The sequence below is a fragment of the Pectinophora gossypiella genome, chromosome 10 (genome assembly GCF_024362695.1).
Source record: "Pectinophora gossypiella chromosome 10, ilPecGoss1.1, whole genome shotgun sequence".
Taxonomy (NCBI): Eukaryota; Metazoa; Arthropoda; class Insecta; order Lepidoptera; family Gelechiidae; genus Pectinophora; species Pectinophora gossypiella.
The window spans coordinates 9,423,842-9,444,113 of NC_065413.1; the positions used below are offsets into that span (position 1 = coordinate 9,423,842).

Consider the following 20,272-nt stretch of genomic DNA (forward strand, 5'->3'; position numbering starts at 1 on the left):
GAAGGAAAAAACGTAGCTGTCAGTTTGACATTGACATAATATTGACGCGTCCTCTGTTCTCGATCTGTGTTGTTGATTTTTTGCGAAATGTTAATAATCATTTTTAGATAATTATGGCATCAAATAACGAGAGAGATGTGCAAGTGTCGCCGGCAACGTCGACGACGTCTGTGAAGTCTAGTCTGTTTGAGAGGTCGCCGTCTACTTCTTCCAACAAAGAGGACAAATGGCCGGAACTTCTGTTGTCCAAACCGGATAAATCATATTACTACAGTGCCAAAAGTAAGTCATCATACTTTACTGTAATTTAATATAACTGAACATTTCATAGTGGTGGTTCAAATGCTGCGCTGAATTTGATAACCATTGGGGTTATTAGCTTATTGTTCACTAGCAGATAGCGCCCACCTCCTACTTAATTGTTTTCCGATGTATTTGCATACTTCAGTACGTTCGCAACTATACATTCAACGGCAAGTAAAAATGTAATGAGCCACTTATTCAGGCTAAAAAAATATTGATAGTGCTGTCTAAATTTGCCTTTGTTTAACCTACTAATTTCATGGATAACAGACATATATGCATCTTTTATCTTTGTTTTTGGGTATAAACGTTATAAATGCCCTTGTTATTACGCCCAGGCACAACACATCTTCCACCCATTATCATTCTGATTTAAATAAAGAGAAGTAATATAGGTAGCAACATAATTCTATGCATATCTGATCCAAATATCAAGCAACAACTATTTTTATATATGCCTCTACCATTACATTATATTATTTATATTAATTATGTACTTGAGCAATGAGAATATAGGTAATTATCATGTTAAATCTGAACAGCACCATCTATATTGTTTATGGTGAATATAGCCTGAAAAGTCCTTCATTCAATACTATAATTCTATCCTTTTGGTTGCTGCTATTTTCAAACCATTGAATACATTAGTGTAGTATAAGTATTTTACAAAATGAGAAGAGAAGCACAATTTCTTCCAGACAACCTTAGGGTTACACATTCATAACCACTATTTTAATGCATTGAGCTAGAAGTAAGTTTGCTGCTCTTGTTATTGAAATAAAATATTACAATACAACACAAATTGCCCACAAAACCAAGAGCAATTTATTTGTTATTTAATGTTGTTATATTATTCTTTTTTATAAACACACTAGTACTACAAGTATAATGAATATTAGGATGTTACAAGGTATTGGTTTCATGATAATTTTTGTAGCAATTAGATTAGACTAAAAAGTATGTCAGGATTGAAGCAAATGGAATATTATCCATAGAATCTGCTTACCCGATGAGAAATAGGCATGAGTTTACTTATGTATATGTAGATTAGAGTTACCATCCGAATGAAAGATAAGTAAGCAAAAGATAATGTGACATGACGTACAGATGACCACTATTATGTGTATAGTCAATGAGACTCATTGTAATTTACATAAATGATGTACGGTCACGAGTACTAATATGTATACACTTTGCAACCATGTCACATTAACTTTTTTGACAAATTAAACCAGAATCCTCATTAAATGTCAAATATGATTGTGCGACAGGGTTCTAAAGTGAGTACATGATATTGCTAATGACTAGGAAATACAAATACACTGTAATAAATTATCACCTTTTTCCATGAGTGGGAGTGAGTGGCTATGTACCCAAGCAATGAGAAAATAGATAATTAATTAATTATCATGTTAAATCTGTAGAGCTCCATCTTTTTTATTTGGGCCTTTTTATTTAGTTTTATTTTTATTTCGCCTGGAAAGTCCCTCATTACAAGTAGTTATTCTCTCTACACTCTACAATGCTATACAATTTAAGATTATAACAGATAAAAATGAATATAACATGTTTTATGAGTCTATACCTTAACTAAGTATAGATTAAGTATAGATACCTTACTTAGTCTATACTATACTTAGTATCTATACTTAGTCTATACTAAGTATAGACTAAGTAAGGTAACTAAGTATAGATTAAGTATAGATACCTTACTTAGTCTATACTATACTTAGTATATACTTAGTTAACCAAAACATACTAAATTGAGTTCAGTGTGAATTGTAGTAAGGTATAGACTAATTCATGTTAGACTAAGTTACCTTACTTACTCTTACTATACTTAGTCTTACTTAGCCTTAGTCTATACCTTACTACAATTCACACTGAACTCAATTTTCAGTTTTCAGTATGGTTTGGTTAAATATATGCAAAATAGAGTAAATGATTTCTTATAAACTTTATTATTTGTACAACTGTTTTCTGTAAAGCATTATGTTAGAGCCATAAACTAAAGAAAATAATGATTAAAATGGTGCTAATTCTGGTAAACAAAATGTATTCTTATTTTTGACATGACTAAAAATATTTTTGCTGTCCTTCACTTATGAAGACATATGATAAGTTTAAGAAAGAGGTAGAGATAGTTTTCAAATTGTCACAGTAAAATAAATTAAGTTTGTGTCTGAATGAATCAGCACCAATACCATTGCATTTTCTTCATTCTTTCCTTATATTATTTAGAAAACCTGTTATAGCAAAACTAGTTAATGTTTAATAATGATTACGTAAAATCATTTCTTAATGAATAATAATGACCAAATCAATATATACCTATTAAAATAAAATTAAAACCTCATAAGAGGCAAAGGTTTTCACACACATAAACAAAAAAAAATAAGTATTTGTAGTTTTTTTTTAAGAAATAAATTATAATTCAACTTATTAATTAAACAACTACATCTATGACCAGAAGCCGGAACTTCTATACAACAAAGAAGAGTCGTTTTCCCCTCCCGAGGCGCTTCTCGCACCTTCCGACAGACGGCGCCACCGACACGAAAGTATTGATTGTTCCCTCACATGCACATAACTCACAACACTGGAAAATCAATATTAGTTCTGAAAGTACTGGAAAAGCCGTTTCCTCGCACTATTTTCTCGTAAAGTACACGTCCTTGAGTTACTACAACAATATTTTTGTCTAACTTCCTTGTTGTGACTTATAACATGAAGTAGTATTTGAATTATTAGTATTATAAACATTGCAGTGCGTTTTCCGACGTTTATATTTGACCTTCAAATTGCGTCTGGAAATGGTTTAGGGGTGATCAAGATTCACGGAAACGTGTTGGTTATATCGCTTGCTGGTTTTATTTGCTGAATTATTATGCGTTCTCTCGCTGCGGTGCACGGGGCCGATCCCTTGCCGGAGCTAGGGCTGCCGTCGAGCATCCAACACCAGGGGGACGGCAACCCAGACGACATGGCGGGCGCACAAGACACCATCTACCTGTGCAACTTCCGCGTCTCTGTAGACGGCGAATGGCTGTGCCTAAAGGAACTACACGATATGGAAATGCAGGACTCCTACATTCGCCCTGAGTCCACCGCAATTACATCGCCAGACGATCCCATGCATTCCTTAATGGGTAAATTTTTAAAGTGGGCTTTATTTTCCGCATTTACACTGTGAAAATGGCCCATTGTGCGTGCATTTATCAAGAACTCCTAAAAATGATACAGTGTAGCAAGTATTGTACCCGGCCCTTTGTTTGTAGCTCGAGATCCGGTGGTCATTGAACGCAGTAATCTAGTGAACATCTCAAAGTTGATCGTGAAGGAGCTGATTGAACAATCGCTGCGCTATGGAAGGATGCTCGACAGCGATCACTTGCCGCTGCATCACTTCTTCATCGTCCTCGAACACGTTATGCGTCATGGCCTCAAACCTAAAAAGGTAAGTTTACCTTCGTACTTTTAATGCAATCACAGCAATTATAATTCACCTGCATTATCGTCACTCCAAAGTCATATAGCAACGAAATACTTACCTACTTGCGTGTATAGATATTTCTTTGTGAAGTTGTTCGTCACCAGAAGCTAGAGGAATAAGTAATGAGTAGTCGTTATTTCTAAAATATTGGCCGCAACTTATACCAATCCTTAAATTTAAATATTGCACTATTCGTTTTTCCTGACACTTACGTTTACGTATTAAAGCTACATAATCTTTTTTGTTGTGAAATTCAAATGCAGAAAGATAACAGGAACAAAACAGAAATTACTAGATTAGAGGTAGGTTCTTCCAGGTCACCTTTGAGGAAAAAAAAAAGAATAGTTTAGTTTGTTTACTAACAAGACACGGAGCTATTACTACTCAGAAGCCATAATGCTAGTACCTCGACGTAATAGACTGAAATACATAACATAACAAATACTTTATTGCACAAACAGGAAATACAAAACAAAAGAGAAATAAAAAGAGTAAAATGGGCGGCCTTATTGCTAAGTAGCAATGCCTTCCAAGCAACCTTGAAGTACAGGAGATAATGCCAACAATTTGTGAGCAAAATTGTAATGAACATGCGTATTTCAGGGATTACTTGGCCCCAAGAAAGAGCTGTGGGATATACTCCAAATGGTGGAGAAGTATTCCCCAGAGGCGGCTGACATCACCGCCAGCGTCAGAGACTTGCCCACTGTCAAGTAAGTAAAGACTTACCAACCTTCCATAATAAATGGAAAAGAATGCTTTTCGTTCCTATGTGAATGCGCAAATTAATGCGCCGCAGGAGCCGCACGCGCCGTAGTAATAGCATTTTATAAATCTTTGTATGCAAGCGAATGCAACGTCGCGCACCTGTCCGTGCCTTACGACCCGCATTTTGCCGTAAAATGCGATGACATCGACGCGTGCCGACTCCTGCGACGCGTCTAGGTGCAATAATGCACACAGAGCTGGGAAAGCAAGGATCGGGGTACAAGTTCTTATTTACAGTTTGATATAAAATCCCGCGTGTGGCTTTCTCGGCTCTGTGAGAAGCAGGGATAAACAGCTTCCAGGTCCAAGTATATATTATACTATATGCATTGGTTATGCTATACGCTAGTGATGTAACGAATATATAATATTATGTATTCGTATTTGCAAATATTTGTACATTTCTGGACATTACAAATATATTTGTATAAAACAAATATAATTTTGTCCTCGTAAAACTATTGCAGCTTCTAAACCTGTATAGCCGAGAAAAAGTAGCTACAAGAATAACCTGCCCTAAACGTTCTTTAAAATGCCTTCATATCATCATTCTCAAAAATTCGAGCTAATATTTGCGAGTGTGAGCGTCAGAAAAAATACAAAGGTTATTATGAATTTCCAATTGTTTTAGGACGGCTATGGGCCGCGCCAGAGCCTGGTTAAGGTTGGCGCTGATGCAGAAACGTCTGGCTGATTACTTGAGGATCCTATTGGAACATCGCGAGGAAACCTTAGAGGAATACTTCGAGCCGCATGCCCTAATGTTAAACGAAGAAGCTGTTATCATCACCGGTCTACTGGTTGGCCTTAATGTCGTGGATTGCAACTTATGTGTGAAGGTAATAGAGATTTTACATCATTATTACCAAGAGTATATGCAGTTCTGAAGGAATCAATACTATACCACGCCACTAAACGTTCAACTCAAACACACACCTACACATTTGACTTGCGTAATAATTAGAATTTTTACAGTGCCGAAGTCATTATGCATCTTCTCAATAGGGTAGTTTCCAATCAGTTACTTTTTACTTAACGTCAAAACACGAAATCACTGTGGAATTTGTATGAAAAAGCAACCTTAGACGTCATAGAAAAACGTGACAAAATGTCGCACCTATTATTACAATTTTCTTTTTTAAAATTCATAAATAAGTTAAATAGAAAAAAAAAACGTTTTTTGTCACTTTTAGATCTGTCTTTATTTAGTAATCAGATAGGAAACTACCCAGTTTTCTATGTAAGCGTGTTCAACCTTAGGCCACATCGCATCGTCACTTAAATGTTTCTTCAACGCGAACCTATTTCAAATAAAGTTTCGAGCATTGTATAATAATCTTCCTCGTAGGAAGAAGACCTGGACAGTCAACAGGGCGTGATAGACTTCTCACTGTACTTGCGAGGCAGTAACTCGTCTCACGACTTAGCTAGCAGCGGAAACAACGCCAACACCGAGCCCAAACAACGCCACATCAACACCATGCTCGATCAGAAGAACTACATCGAAGAACTGAATAGACACCTCAAGTAAGTCTTTATACACATAAGCTGACGACTGTATCCCAATTGGGTTATTCAAAGCTAATTCTGGTTCCTGGAAAAAATCATTCAAATATTCGCATCTATTCAATTCTAATAAGGTTCAATGCCGTTATTTGTAATAATAATTGTTATAAATAATAATCGCCAACGAATGCTATAAATCTTTCCAGTATTTCTGGTATTGCCTTCGTAAAAAATAGCTTAAGAATCTTTGAAATGGTATTTTAGAACTACAACAGGAAACAGAGGTTATTTTTAGACAAAGGTGTTTAAATTTACAGTGTCTGACTCGTCATTTCGGTAACATCATTTATCACATTCGTCTTTCGTAAATTAATCATTTGTACACAGATAATAATAATAGTATTTTTACCTATTTTCTTTCACAGTGTAACTTTAATATAGGGACAACATAAAATGTTACATTTATTGTGGAATGTAAGGTTAAAAACTAAAACCCAACTACGGAAAAATCGCGTTCTAAAAAGTATGAAACAAGAAAAGGACAAATTGATCGACCACGGCTATCTCCTAAACATTACTATTTAGAAGAATTATAGAGAAATATTTTCTAGTTTCATCATTTTTAAAGCTCGATTATTTTTAATCGGGTTTTAGATTTTAAACTTTAATATTTTTATTTGTAGCAAACATTTAAAAAAAAATTGCAAACATTATGCATAGATAGAGGTAATTTAAAAAAAATCTGCCTTCTAAAACTAGTTACGTTTTGCAGTGCAACAGTAGCGAATCTTCAAGCCAAAGTAGAGGGTCTGACGACAACCAACGCTCTCATGAAGGAAGACCTGGCCATAGCCAAAAACAGCATGATTCAGCTGGTCGAGGAAAACAACCAACTCAAACATGCTTTAGGTGAGTAGTTCCCTTTTTTTGTTTTAACATTTACATGTTATGTTGTGTTTTTTTTTTATGTGTCAAGATTGTTGATGTTGGGCATCTGCCTCACACCCACACGATAAAAGAATAGATTTACATGTTTTACGTTCAATCATTGATTTTAAGCAGTCATTGGTGTTTTCGTCAATAGGAAAATCTGCAGTAATATTCTCTTGCCGTCGTGATATTTATGAGCAGTAACTAAATTTCCACAAGTAGCAAGCATACCAGGGGGATTAAAAAGGCCACATCAAAGCTATTCATCTAAAAAAACAATATTGCTATTTGACAGTTGTTTGCATTGCGCATTTTTATATGCGCAAATGTCAAATTGCAATATTGCTTTTTCAGATGAATTGCTTAGGTCTTGCCTTTTCAACCCCCAGGAGTTCTAGCTTTATATTGCTATGTTGCTATGACAACGCATACATGCCGACGCTCGTTGCGTAAGGCCCATCAGCTCCGATTCCGCACAAGAGAATATGCACCTTTAGTCCAATTGAATCTCTTGAATATTCAAAATTTTTCATTCCTTTCCTGACCTAACATAACATAGCATCATTTCTGCATCCCCGAAGCGGTAGACAGTGTTTATATTATATACTAGACACCGTTTCCTCACCAGCTATGTTTAAGACCCACGTGTATGTGGTTCCTGACCCTGATAATATAAAAGTATATAAAACATATATTATTATGAGCAATCTCTTCTTATCGTGTGGGTTGTGAGGTGGAATACCAACCTCATTAACCCTGGTGTCAGGGTTATTACTGAACCGCCAACGGCCACTGACATGGCCCATGTAACGACTACGTACTTATATCAGTAAGTAGTAACCAGGACCAATGGCTTAACGTGCCTTCCGAAGCACGGATCATCTTACTTTCAGACAATCAGAAAGCAATGAATTGATAAAAAATTCGCTTAAATGTGACTCAATATTTACTTTAAAACTCACGCGTTGCCCTAGTTTAAAATAGTTGGTCACTGTCCACACAACATTTTGAACTTTCCTGTTGAACTACATTTATTACTATTATACTCTTTATTGTACACATTAATATAGTTAATAATGGCAAAAATAAAAATAGGTACAAAAGGTGGACGTTTGTCAGTTTCAAAACTCTCCTGATTCTGAGTTGATATTTATTTCCTGTCAGGAAATTCTTGAAAATTTTAGCATTTTTTTTAAATTATATTTAGTTTCATACTTTGGCGACGGAAAATTCCACTTGATATTACTCAGAATCGTGGTCTAAATCACCCCCTAAGTATTCGTTACGATGTCACTAATAATATTGTAATATTATAATTATGTATTTTATTATATTTATTATTTAAATATATTATACATCAATGCATTTTTGTATACACTTTATAAATTTAAGTGTACCCTTGTGTAACATTGTCACATGGTGTTTTCGACTTCGCTACTATCAGTTCCTCCTTCAGTAATCGGTACTAAGCATAATCGCGGAACGCAGACTTAGAAATATTTAATAGATGTTAAGTTAAAAAAAAACCCCGAACTAAGCAATTTCACTATCGGCGTCAAGTGGCGAATAATAACATAAAGACAATCAAGTGCACAGATAAGACACTCGGTTGATGAGTCAGCCGGCGAAACGACGGCTTAGCATTAGTAGGCATTAGTATGCCAGCGACGTCGCACGTTAGCGCTACCTCACTTCATTTATATTAGGCACTCCGACCGTTATGGTACATTCAGTAATGGGCAATACAACAACAAAAAACAGCCAAAGACCACCGTTTTGGATGAAAGCCTGTGAGTTATTTCTAGAGTCGTAGAAGTGGCAAGGTGATTTATTTAGCATTGTGTTTATTTACGACTGACGTTTGTTTTTTTGTTCAGGTCAAGATTTAACCAAAGACAGTAGGATGAAAGTGACGGAATTGCAGTCCGACGAAGAGGTGAGAATAATTATCTATTGCTTGTATACTTTTTTTAATGTGTTTCTTATTGTTACCAAGTGCTTACTTTTACTCATCATCATCAATTTAAGAGCCACGCTCTTGTCGGTGTAGCATTTTCCATTCCAGTCTATCAAAGGCCAATTCCTTGACTTCCCTATAAGACACGACGTTAACCTTTTCTTTAATCTGTTCCATGTAAGCTCTTCTTGGTCTTCCCCTTCCTCTCTTTCCTTCTAGCTTTCCTTCTATGATGTTTTTAATGAATTCGTCGTGTCTTATTAGGTGTCCAATCATCTTGCCTCTTCTGTCCTCAATAATTCTCAGTATTTGTCTCTTTTCCCTTACTCTTACTAGCACTTCCTTTTTACTCACGCGCTGTATATTTCGCGGAGTGAGCAGAACTTGCTGATATATTGTCTGTCGCGTCTACTTGGATATTATTCAACCACATAGATAATCATTGTTGTGGCTCCTTTCACCAAAATTTACATTTTTAAATGAATTGGTAATTCATTCCTTATTTTTATAAAATTTATTTCTTAATAATTCAATACATTTAGTATACGTGGATTTAAGAGGTACTTTCCGATGGCTATAGATACGCAATACAATACCATGTAGAAAGTAACGTCTAATGTTTGTAAACAATACAAAACAATCTCTCACGCACACTATATACCTGTAATCTTACGATGATATCTATTTATATCTTCGCATTATCAATACAAATTCAAATGTATTGCGCAAGAAATCGCAAAACAGGTAAATTGTGAATCAACATATTAAAATAACCCTCAAAAAATTACAGGAAAAACGTAGCGTCAAAAGTACAACATCAGATAAATCTAAGAATGAAAAGGACAGCGAATCTGGAAAGCAATTGGAGGAAGAGAGAAAGAAGAATAATGAATTACAAAAAGAGTTGGATTTGCAGGTAACATGGAAAACCGTATTTAACCTACGCATAGATAATCACACACATTAAATGACATCATTATAATCTGCAGTCAATGACCTTGCCGTGGTGACCCAATGATAATGGCAGTTTGAATGCAAAGCCCGTAGGTTCGAATCCTACTGGCTGTTTTATATAGGTATGGTATCTGATATTAGAAGTTCAGTAGTGGAGAAATTATTTTTTCTCTCTTTCTAATCTCTTAGTAGTATCTCCAATGAAGGGAGGTCGGTGGCCAGTACTGGGACGGTATTATAGGCTTTTTAAAATTGTATTTATTTGGGTGTTTCCTGTACCCCTGTAAAGGTTGCCTGGAAGAAATTGCTGCATAAGCAATAAGGCCGCCTGTTGTACCTTTCTATATCTGTTGTAATTATTTCTGTCATCATCATCATTATCAGCAGTACGACGCCCACTGCTGGGCATAGGCCTCCCCCAAGGATCTCCACGACGATCGGTCCTGAATGCGCGAATTATTTCTGTATCTTGTGTCTGTTGTGCTCACTAAAGTATTTTATCTGTTTAATTTTATTTCAGATTTCGCTCAAAGCAGAAATGGAAGTAGCCATGAAACTTTTAGAGAAGGACATACATGATAAACAAGACACTATAATATCCCTTAGGAGGCAGCTAGATGACATAAAATTAATCAACTTGGAAATGTACAAAAAATTGCAGGTAAGACACTTAATTTACTAAGTATGTGGTGCTGTGGCTCATATTATGTGCAAATAACATTATTATTCACTATGATAAACTTAGCCGTACAAATTAACATATTTTTTTAAAGTCTGTGGTATAATTTTATCAACAAATTCAAAAATCACGCTTAGATACCTAATTTATTTTAATTAATTTTATCATAAACTTCATTATAAGTGTTTTATAGAACGACTTATTTTTGAAATAAGTAATTTCAAATTGGCCTTGAATTCTTTAAATAACTGTTCATTTGTAAAGCTACTAATTGTCTGTAATAGTTTTTCGCCTGTTACTCGTACTTACAATGTTTTGCAACATCATGGTCCGTTGTTCACCAATACAAGTTCAAGTCATTAGACGCCTTCACTTTGACGCGACCTCTAACTGCTAGGGTTGTAACGAATATTAGCCTTCGAATTTGGAAACCATTCCAAACTTAAAATTCGCTTCTAGTTTTGCAACTTTATATCGAATGCGGTCGATAACCCATAAGTATTGTATTGTACCGCTCAAAGATAATTAATTATGTATTTTATTTACCTACTTCGCCGTTGTACGGCTAGTAAAGTAAATTTTGGCAGAAATTGAAATCGTATTTCAAAAAATAAATTAAATAACAAGACCTGAAAATTTAATTAAAAATATATATATTTCACCTCGCTAAAACTGCATTCGTTGCAACCCTACTAAAACGTAGATAAAACTATTACATCAGAGGTGTATCCTATGAATTACGTCGCGAACTCTCTCGGTAACTTTCACTTAAAATTATCATTATAATACGTGACATTTCTATTTTTGTGTTCATATCTCGTCATTTGCACAGAATTGTAATTACCACCAAAATCTTCTTAAACCACATCTACACTTACTATCAAGATGATGGTCAGACATGAAACATTTTATAATAATAAAAAATAAAAAAAGTATTTTTTGGGATATGGCAGTCCTCGTGCGATGATACTTAAAACGCACGTGTCAAAGAAAACAAATAGCTCGATCAATACAAACTCACGAAGACTGACCGCTGAGTCATCATTTTCCAAAGGGAAATCCCAGAATCATAGATTCGACGTAGTACATAGAATGCACATTACTATACAAAGCTTTTAGTCAACAATAGGATGGTACAAGTACAGACGAATCACTGAGAATATACGTACAAGCGTGGGTGTCAAATAACTTGGTTCATTCCGCCCATACAACCTCTTTACCTCAGTCGTTAACTAATTGGCGCTCCGTGTTTCTTACTCCCACTGTTTAACTTATATTCATTTGTTCATCTAGATGTATACATTGTGAGCTTCACATATCTTATAATCTTTATTTAATGTATATTTCTATTTATGCATCAATATATGCTTCCCTAACAAACTAACAACGGCCTAACATTATTTATGTATCCAATACTAATGCAATGCTGTATTCATCTGCCGCGCTTGCACGGAAGGAATGCGAGATGGAACTCACGCAGAAAGGCGAAATGGTCTCCAGACTTCAAGTGAAAGCCGAGCAAATTGGCAAAATACTCACCAACCTTGAGAAATATAACCACTTCCTAGGACCAGATAATGATCTAATGAAAGCCCTAAGGTCTCCCACCACTAACGAAAACAATCTAGGCGAAAAGTTAGAGAAACTCAAAGCGGAGAGCTCGCAAAAAGGCGGCAAGTCGAAGGACGAGGGACCTCCAAACAAAAGACTAAACCTCCAGGAAATACCACCCTTCCGGAAGAACTCTAGCAATGATCACAAAACTGTCGCCCATCTCGGAGACTAGCTTTATATTTACTATCTATTATTAGTATACTAATATTGTATATAAAAATTGTTCCAATGTTACGTACAATTGTTGCATCAGGTGGTATTTCCTCTTAGCAAACCTTACGTGTTACTAACGTCTATATTATTATAATGTATCAATACTCATGCTATAACGTGAGGCTAATGCCGTGGTTTTGAACTATTATAATATAATACATCACTTTATCTCCTCTTCATACGTTACCACAGCATTAACTTCTATAATATATTAACCATTAACAACAAAATGCTTGATATCGATGTATATGGGTCTTGGGCACACACTATCGCCTACCAACTGAAATTGTCTTATCATGTGAGTTGTCATTTTAATTCAGCTAAACTGTTATTGGCCTTGTTTTAGGAATGTGAAAGTTCTTTGAAACATAAAACAGAGCTAATAGCCAAATTGGAAGCAAAGACTGAGTCAATGGGAAGCACGATCCATCAGCTCGATGAGAAGTAGGTTTTGCACTATTTTTACTATAACATCATCCCAGCCGCGAGGAAAGAGTGCCTGGAGTTAGTGCTGTCTAGAGTATCGTACCGCTTCACATATCAATTATCAGACCGCACCTAGGTGTGAGCAGTGCACAGCTTGCGTCAATTCTATTACCTATGATACATATAGAGGTAACTCTTTCACTTCGCTCGATATTGGCAAACCCTCACAATGAACTTGTGGTAGTGATCGCAATTCGATAACAGTATTTTTAATAAATTAATCATAACAATATTTTTGGTATGAATATTGGATTTTATCGTAGGTAATTATTGTTACGATGGTAATGCTACTGTTGCTTTGGCTTAAACATTGCTGTGGTGACCATCAAGTGCGATTTATATTGAGACCTGTTATGTTTGACCTTAGGTTTATTTGTTTAACATTAAGACTTAATCTGTTGACCACAAATTAATATATTAATTTAGATTAAGACTGTTTACATTTGTTTAGTTTCGTGCAAATTGAATTTATTTTATGAATTTATATAGGGATACTATGATTTAGAATCTAAATTAACCAACTCCCATTAAGGGACGAAGGCAAAAATAGATTTATAGATATTATTGACTTGTATAATCGAATAATCGCAGATCATGTTTAGTGGAAAAGAAGTATTACTGGTGTATTGAATGAAGGAATCTTGTATTGCTTTAAAATCATTGTTTGATCTCATTGATGTTACTAGCTACTCGAATTTTAAAATTAACGTTTTTTCTATTGTATTTTGAAATGTTCCGCTTGTTGACTTCTAGTATATCTGTTAGTATACTGGAAATACTTTATACTTTACATAGTTTTGTAATCCGAGGCCCTAGTGATGTAAAGCCTTATTTATAATAAAGCATATTCAGTCGCATACCGTATTTTATTGTACACGAAACAGTTATGCTTGTTTTGATTTGTGTTGATTGTGTAGGTTTGCCATTATCAACTCACTTATGTTTGCATGCTCTTGTGTGATTAACTTCCTGGTAATTACAGAGTACTTAGGTAAATGCCATTTACCTAATTTCTATACAAGTTGACTAATACATTAAAATGCTGACATAGTTACGTAAATATACTTACAAAATTACTATCTATTACTATAAAAACTATTATTTGAAACTTTCTTTCGTCAGATATTTTTGTTTGCTGTAGTATAAGAAATTACTTACATTCATAACATTTCAATCAACACACATTGATTTGTATAGTGACAAAATTTATTACACTTGCCAATCCAACGCACCCGATGCGTCAAGCTGTAGGTTTAAAATGTATGGCAAAATGCCTATTTCTCCCATCAGGTGTTGCTACTGCTGAATGTTCTTAAATTTTGACAGTTCCTCAAACTATTTGAATAAACCACTATTTGAGTAGACTATAACCCTTTGCACAGCGTTTAACTGCGAAGTCAGCGTTATATTTATTCTCTAAAGATTAGAAAGAAGTTAATTTCGAAAAAGTTATTTTCAATCAAAACTGCCTTTTTTCAACTGACGACTTTTCATTTTCGTAACTCGTCTTTCATATGGGATTCACTCCACGTTGCTCTACATTATTTAGCGATTTATCAATTTTAACTGGACAGTTATGGAGAACTGTCAATATTTAGGAACACTCAACAGTACTGCCGGCTACATTTGAGCTTCTTATATTTTATGGCGCGAATTATATTTAACGCTTCGACCAATAAACGATACGAATGCTATCTACGTAGATGGACGTCAAACGGCTATTGGTCGAAGACCTCGATATAATTCGCGCCGCGTTGGCGAGGTTGCTGTGCAGAGCCTACTGGACATATATCTGTAAGTCATACTAAAAGCGGTTACTGAGTTTTCCTTGGCTCTAATCAAAATCGTAGGTACACATTTACGCACATAGAACATTGAAATGTTTGCTATAATCCTCACTGCCGTCGACCAGAGACGTAAAAGTCACTGTGTGTAAGTTTTGCTCATCATTCCTCATAACTACGACACATCACATATCTACATAGTACTTATTATTGTTTATTCTATAACATAATATATCCAGGGTTGTTACGGATATGAAGTTTCAGATACGGACATAGGTACTTTTTTTACCGGTTTCGAATTATCCTTCAGTTTTAGATTGTTTCGGTTAAGGCTATTAGACTTTTAAGGAATTTTAAGAGTAAAATACAATATGATCTGGCTTTATTTATTAGTCGTAAATGTAAAATTGTTCTGTAATAGCAATCCCACAATGATTGACTAATTACTTAGTCATAAACAATGCAGAGGACCGTGTCGGTTGGCCGGGCAGACAAAAAACCTGTCATAATGTCATGTAGACTCCGCCCCTATCCGAAATTATCTGAATTACTTTTATATCTGTTTTGATTACTGAGTTTCGATCGCAGTCTAATAGCCAGCCAATTCATGCCAGGGCGAGGATGTCGGTTATCCGATAGTTTCGGATTCAGTTACGGTGCTCCGTAACGCCCCTGGAAATAACATTCAAAGATTATGTAAGCGTCCGTATCCGTTGTGCCATTTTTAATTTGAAATCTCTCACGCAAAACATCATCAATTCAAGACAGGAAAACTTAGGCGACACTTTCCAAAATTGTTGATCAGAAATCCAGAGGATTTAAAAGAGCCACATCGAAGCAATTCATCTAAAAAGCGATATTGTAATTTGACATTTGCGCATATAAAAGTAAATGCGCAATGCAAACGAATGTCAAATAGCAATATTGCTTTTCTCATAAATTGCTTTCATGTGCCCTTTTTAACCCTCAGTTCTAAGTGGCTACCTGTACATAGTAAATAAATAAATAATTATTTATTCAAAAAATGCTTCAGTATAATTAACTGACTATTACAAAGATTTTGTGGGACGGACGGTCACTTAATCACAAAAGTGCAAGTGGACCAACATAAACACTAGCGCACGCAATTGGTGTCAATTCGGGCAACCATCAACTTAATTTTACAGGACTAAATCTAGCTCCATCTCTTTCTTGCTCTTATTGTAAGTGAAGGACAGCACTAGTTTAAAAGCCGTCAAACTAAAGTTAGGTTAAGTGTGTGTCCGCCCGACTAGGCACCAAAAAAACACACATAGTATAAAACACTCGTCGCGTAGGTTACAGGATGACAAAGCAGCTAGGAAAGATTTGGAGGAGACTGCCCGGTCGCTGGGGCAGAAGGCGGCGACGGCGGAGAGCAGAGCTGTGGCAGCGGAGGGAGACCTCCGAATAGAACGCGAGTGGAGAATATCTTTACAGGTAAATGCCTCATGAGGGTTTAAGAAGCGAAACTGGCGTATCAGGATAGTAGTAGATAAGTGACTTGACAGTTGTAACAATAAAATATGTCGGATATGGTTGTTTATCACTTCTCAATATTTTATTTTTACAAAATAAAAATGCGATTTTTTTATCTGTGTATTACAAGACCCGAAACACGGGCGGCCATGATTGGGCTTCGTGTGACGTCACATTTCACAAAATAAACAAAAACTATCAGGTTTCAGGTTCTACTGTTTGACAGTTTATTTGTTTGTTGAAATGTGACGTCGCTGGGAAAAATGTCACGTGACCAACCGTTTTCGCACGAAATTTAAAATAATTGAATAAAAACATGTTTCTTTCTATTATATAAAGCTTTTTTGAGAAAATAAAATATTATTAGAGGTATAAAATAAGCGTTTGTAATTTTTTAAAATACTTATCTGAAAACTGTCAAGTAGTCAATTCCGTGGGCTCTACCTACCATGCGAAATAGGCGGGGTCTTATTATGTATGTATATGTCATAAAACTCGCCTGTGTGCCGAATACAAACGGAAAAAAGCTATAATACTTTTTACAATAAGATTCCTATTGACATTCAGAATTTGCTTTTCAACTGTTTTAAGACAGTAGTTAAACAGAAACTTTGCAAAAAAGGTCTTATATGGTCATTGATTATTTAGAAGGTATGAATGCATGGGATTAACTGTCTGAGAACTGATATTAGGCAGCTAAATTACTCGATTGTATAACAATATCTTATGTTTTTTTTTTAAAGAACGTCTTGTGGCCCTGTGCCGAGGTTTTTCTTGCAGCTTCTTTTCCCCGGCTATACAGGTTGTGAGAAGCTGCAGTAGTTTTACGGCGGATGAGACGTTCGTTATGTAAAAATTTACGATTCAAAGTGTAACTATGTTATCTACTGAATAAAGATATTTTTGAAGACTGCAAGGGATTGGCAAAGCCAATTTTAGATTCTAGACTCTAAGAGAGGCCATAAGATATCTTATATATAAAAATTACTAAGTAATTCAATATTTACTTTAATAATTATTACAGGAATCAATGGTTCGAGATCGAGACAAAATATCAATGCTGACGCAAGAAGTTGAATCCCTAAAATCTATTGGACAGGTAAACATATTCGTACCATTTCGTTTCGACGTGTGAACCATACGTAAATCCAAAGTCATATTTTGGATAGTACTAAAATATCCCAACATCCCGTAGGACAAGGGGATTGCATACAACCCAGAGTATCTATTCAACTCACACAGGTTATAATTTCATATATCAATATTAAAAGCTTCTGCTGGACTGGGGGCGAATAAAAAACAGAACACATTCAGCTGCCTGTCGTAACGGGTATGTCGTAAAATCCTACAGAGGGGCTGTGTCTTTCTCACATTTTTTCGGACAGTCAGGTCATTCACGCCTGCAATGTCCTTTCTTATAAAACAAAGGACAGTCTCGTAAAAAGATTTCGCCAAGAAACTACCTAATCTACTTAATAATAACAACGTACAAATATTACGTCTATTCCAGAAATACCTCGCGTTACAAGAGGAGCAGCACGTACTCAAGACACAATACAGCGAGGCACAGAAGACGCTAGAAGAAGTTGGCGCTACACTGAGTGAGAACAAGTTGCAACTGCAAGAACTACTGGAGAAAGAAGCGGCGCAAGCGGTGGCCGACGACACGCCGACGTGGACGAGTGATAAAGACGCCACGGCCTGCACTGCTTGTACTAAGGAGTTCACTATCGCCAGACGAAAGGTAAAACTTATAAAAGTCTAATCGATTATCTTCCAGCACTAAGGTAGATTTCAGAAGACTGTTCAACACACACTCTGTTGTTGACTGTTGGACTCAGGTCGACTGTTGGCAAAAAGAGCATTAGTAAATTACAGTTAGTTTGTTGTTGTTGGTGTTGTAATGCTTTTTTTGCCTTACGACAACAGATGCATTGTGTCCAGCTCAGTTCCTCTTGCTAGCAAATTGATAATTAGCTAGATGACAATCTAGTCAAATGATAACTCATTTTTATTTCTACAAATCGTCAAGAGGAATTAAAGATTAAATATCACCAACAAATGTGGTCAAACGTTGTAGTAATTGTTACTGTAGAGAAGCCAACACACCATCACTCTGTACAGACAGCCCGTCCCGCATTGACTGACTGTTTGTCTTGCTCTGTATTCAGAAGACGTATGCGCCCGAGACAAGGATAGCAATATCAATACACTACAGTTACGTAATTCTTTTTTATTTTGATTTTTGATCATTTTTGACTGGCATGTATTTGAAAGAAAGAAAGCACATTATTTATCTTTGATTCAGTCATCTACCCAAACGGCCTCCGTGGTCCAGTGGTTGAGCGTTGTGCTCATGATCCGGAGGTCCCGGGTTCGAATCCCAGTAGGGACAAATCACAAAAATCACTTTGTGATCCCTAGTTTGGTTAGGACGTTACAGGCTGATCACCTGATTGTCTAAAAAGTAAAAAGATCCGTGCTTCGGAAGGCACTTTCAGCCGCTGGGCCTGTTATTACTTACCGATGTAAGTACGTAGTCGTTACATGAGTCATGTCAGGGGCCTATGGCGGCTCAGTAATAACCCTGACACCAGGGTTGATGGGGTTGGTAATTCACCTCACAACCCACACGATAGAAGAAGATCTACCCAAATGAACAATATAACCAAGATTGACGAATTATTGCAGCACCACTGTCGACGATGCGGACACATATTCTGCGGAGCATGCAGCGAGAAGACTGTAGCGCTCACTGGCAACACCAAACCCGTTCGAGTGTGCGACGCTTGCTTCGCCGAAGTACGACTAACGTAGTAGTTAGAACAGTTATAGAATTCATACTTAGTACCTGCAAAATGAGAATGTTCATAACGTAAAACATAAACAGCCTATTATACAGTCCCAGAGACCTCAACTCAAGGAGGAGGGAGCAAACTCCACCACGCTGCCTCAGATTCTGCCACGCCGCTCCACTGCGGGTAGGTGGAGAAAATTTTATTATTTAGCAGTAGAGGTCTCTGGCCATGGCCCGACTGCCGAGTAAATAGGGCATTTGGCCTAATTCAAATATTAAGTAATTTTGCTCTAATAGAAGTATACCTAATAGAAGAATTAAATAATTCATGATATGGTAAATGGAAAATAATAACTGCACCAAATAATTTAACTCTACATACCTAATGTTCAATTCCAATTGTTCAATTCCAACAGAATTAAATCTAGATATAAAATACTTAGCTAGAAAAATACTGTAATAAAGAACTGTTTATTTTTATGAATTCAAACGGATATGTAAATTAGTTTGTAAGCTATGAACTTTATTAATGTATAAACAATCATAGCTATAATGTAATGTTCACGTGTGAAATGTACCGCCTACCCCTGCGATACGGGGTACGAATCGTGCACGACGCGGTAAATATAGTGGCCTTGGACCAGTAGACGTACGTTTAATATACGTAGAGAGCATTCGCTGCGTCTATTCGTCGAAAACCGTATTATTTGTTGCATCGCGCGCGATACCATAATATTCAACAGGAGCTGGAAGAATAATTATGATAATGCCCTCATATACTCCTTCTCAAGAAACTATAACGAACAAGTAGAAAATAAAGGAATTGATGTTAGTTTCAATTTTATAATATTGGAATATTATAAATAATTATATTTCAAGAAGTGTTCATTAATCTTTACGTATATTTTGCAGCGATATTATTTATTATGTAAACTGTAAAATATTAACGAAACAAGAGATTATGCTTGTTGAAATGTGTTCTATATTTAAATGACCTAATTAATTAAATGTAATACAATTGATCGATTCAAAGTGATTGCCAAATATGCCATTATGTGTTTAAAATTTTTCGCCATAAATTATATTTTACGGAAATTAAATCGACCGAATTAAAAAAATGCTATTTGAAATGTAGGGAATATTTGTTTTAGTGTGGTGCTTGAACAAAATCAATGTAATATTGTTATATGAATTTGTGTATATAATATTATTAAATAACGAATTTGTTAATTATATTACTGAATATAATTATATTATACACTTGAAAATTATGTGTTATTTTTATTACTCG

The 20,272-nt window shown here is 35.7% G+C and overlaps 1 protein-coding gene across 2 annotated transcripts; it reads left to right on the forward strand.

Annotated features, from left to right (window-relative positions):
* Nucleotides 1–35: 35 nt before the first annotated feature.
* Nucleotides 36–20,252, forward strand: LOC126370050 (RUN and FYVE domain-containing protein 2). 2 transcript variants are annotated; one of them, XM_050014695.1, is made up of 14 exons: nt 36–282; nt 3,582–3,760; nt 4,400–4,509; nt 5,196–5,403; nt 5,913–6,091; nt 6,843–6,979; nt 8,878–8,936; nt 9,748–9,873; nt 10,432–10,572; nt 12,764–12,861; nt 16,004–16,145; nt 17,209–17,283; nt 17,695–17,928; nt 18,876–20,252. In XM_050014695.1, exons 1-14 carry the CDS (start codon nt 114–116, stop codon nt 18,999–19,001), a joined length of 1,983 nt encoding a protein of 660 aa, XP_049870652.1. In that variant the 5' UTR covers nt 36–113; the 3' UTR covers nt 19,002–20,252. The 2 variants fall into 2 exon arrangements, with proteins under 2 accessions (XP_049870652.1, XP_049870651.1); XM_050014694.1 differs by lacking the exon at nt 36–282 and adding an exon at nt 2,921–3,452.
* Nucleotides 20,253–20,272: the final 20 nt, after the last annotated feature.

What these genes read in the sequence shown, in the direction of transcription:
- LOC126370050 (XM_050014694.1), top strand. Translation starts at nt 3,191, where the DNA reads ATGCGTTCTCTCGCTGCGGTGCACGGGGCCGATCCCTTGCCGGAGCTA. An exon ending in AAATGTACAAAAAATTGCAG is followed by an intron (nt 10,573 to 12,763) that starts GTAAGACACTTA and finishes GCCTTGTTTTAG; the next exon opens with GAATGTGAAAGTTCTTTGAA. An exon ending in ATCCATCAGCTCGATGAGAA is followed by an intron (nt 12,862 to 16,003) that starts GTAGGTTTTGCA and finishes CTCGTCGCGTAG; the next exon opens with GTTACAGGATGACAAAGCAG.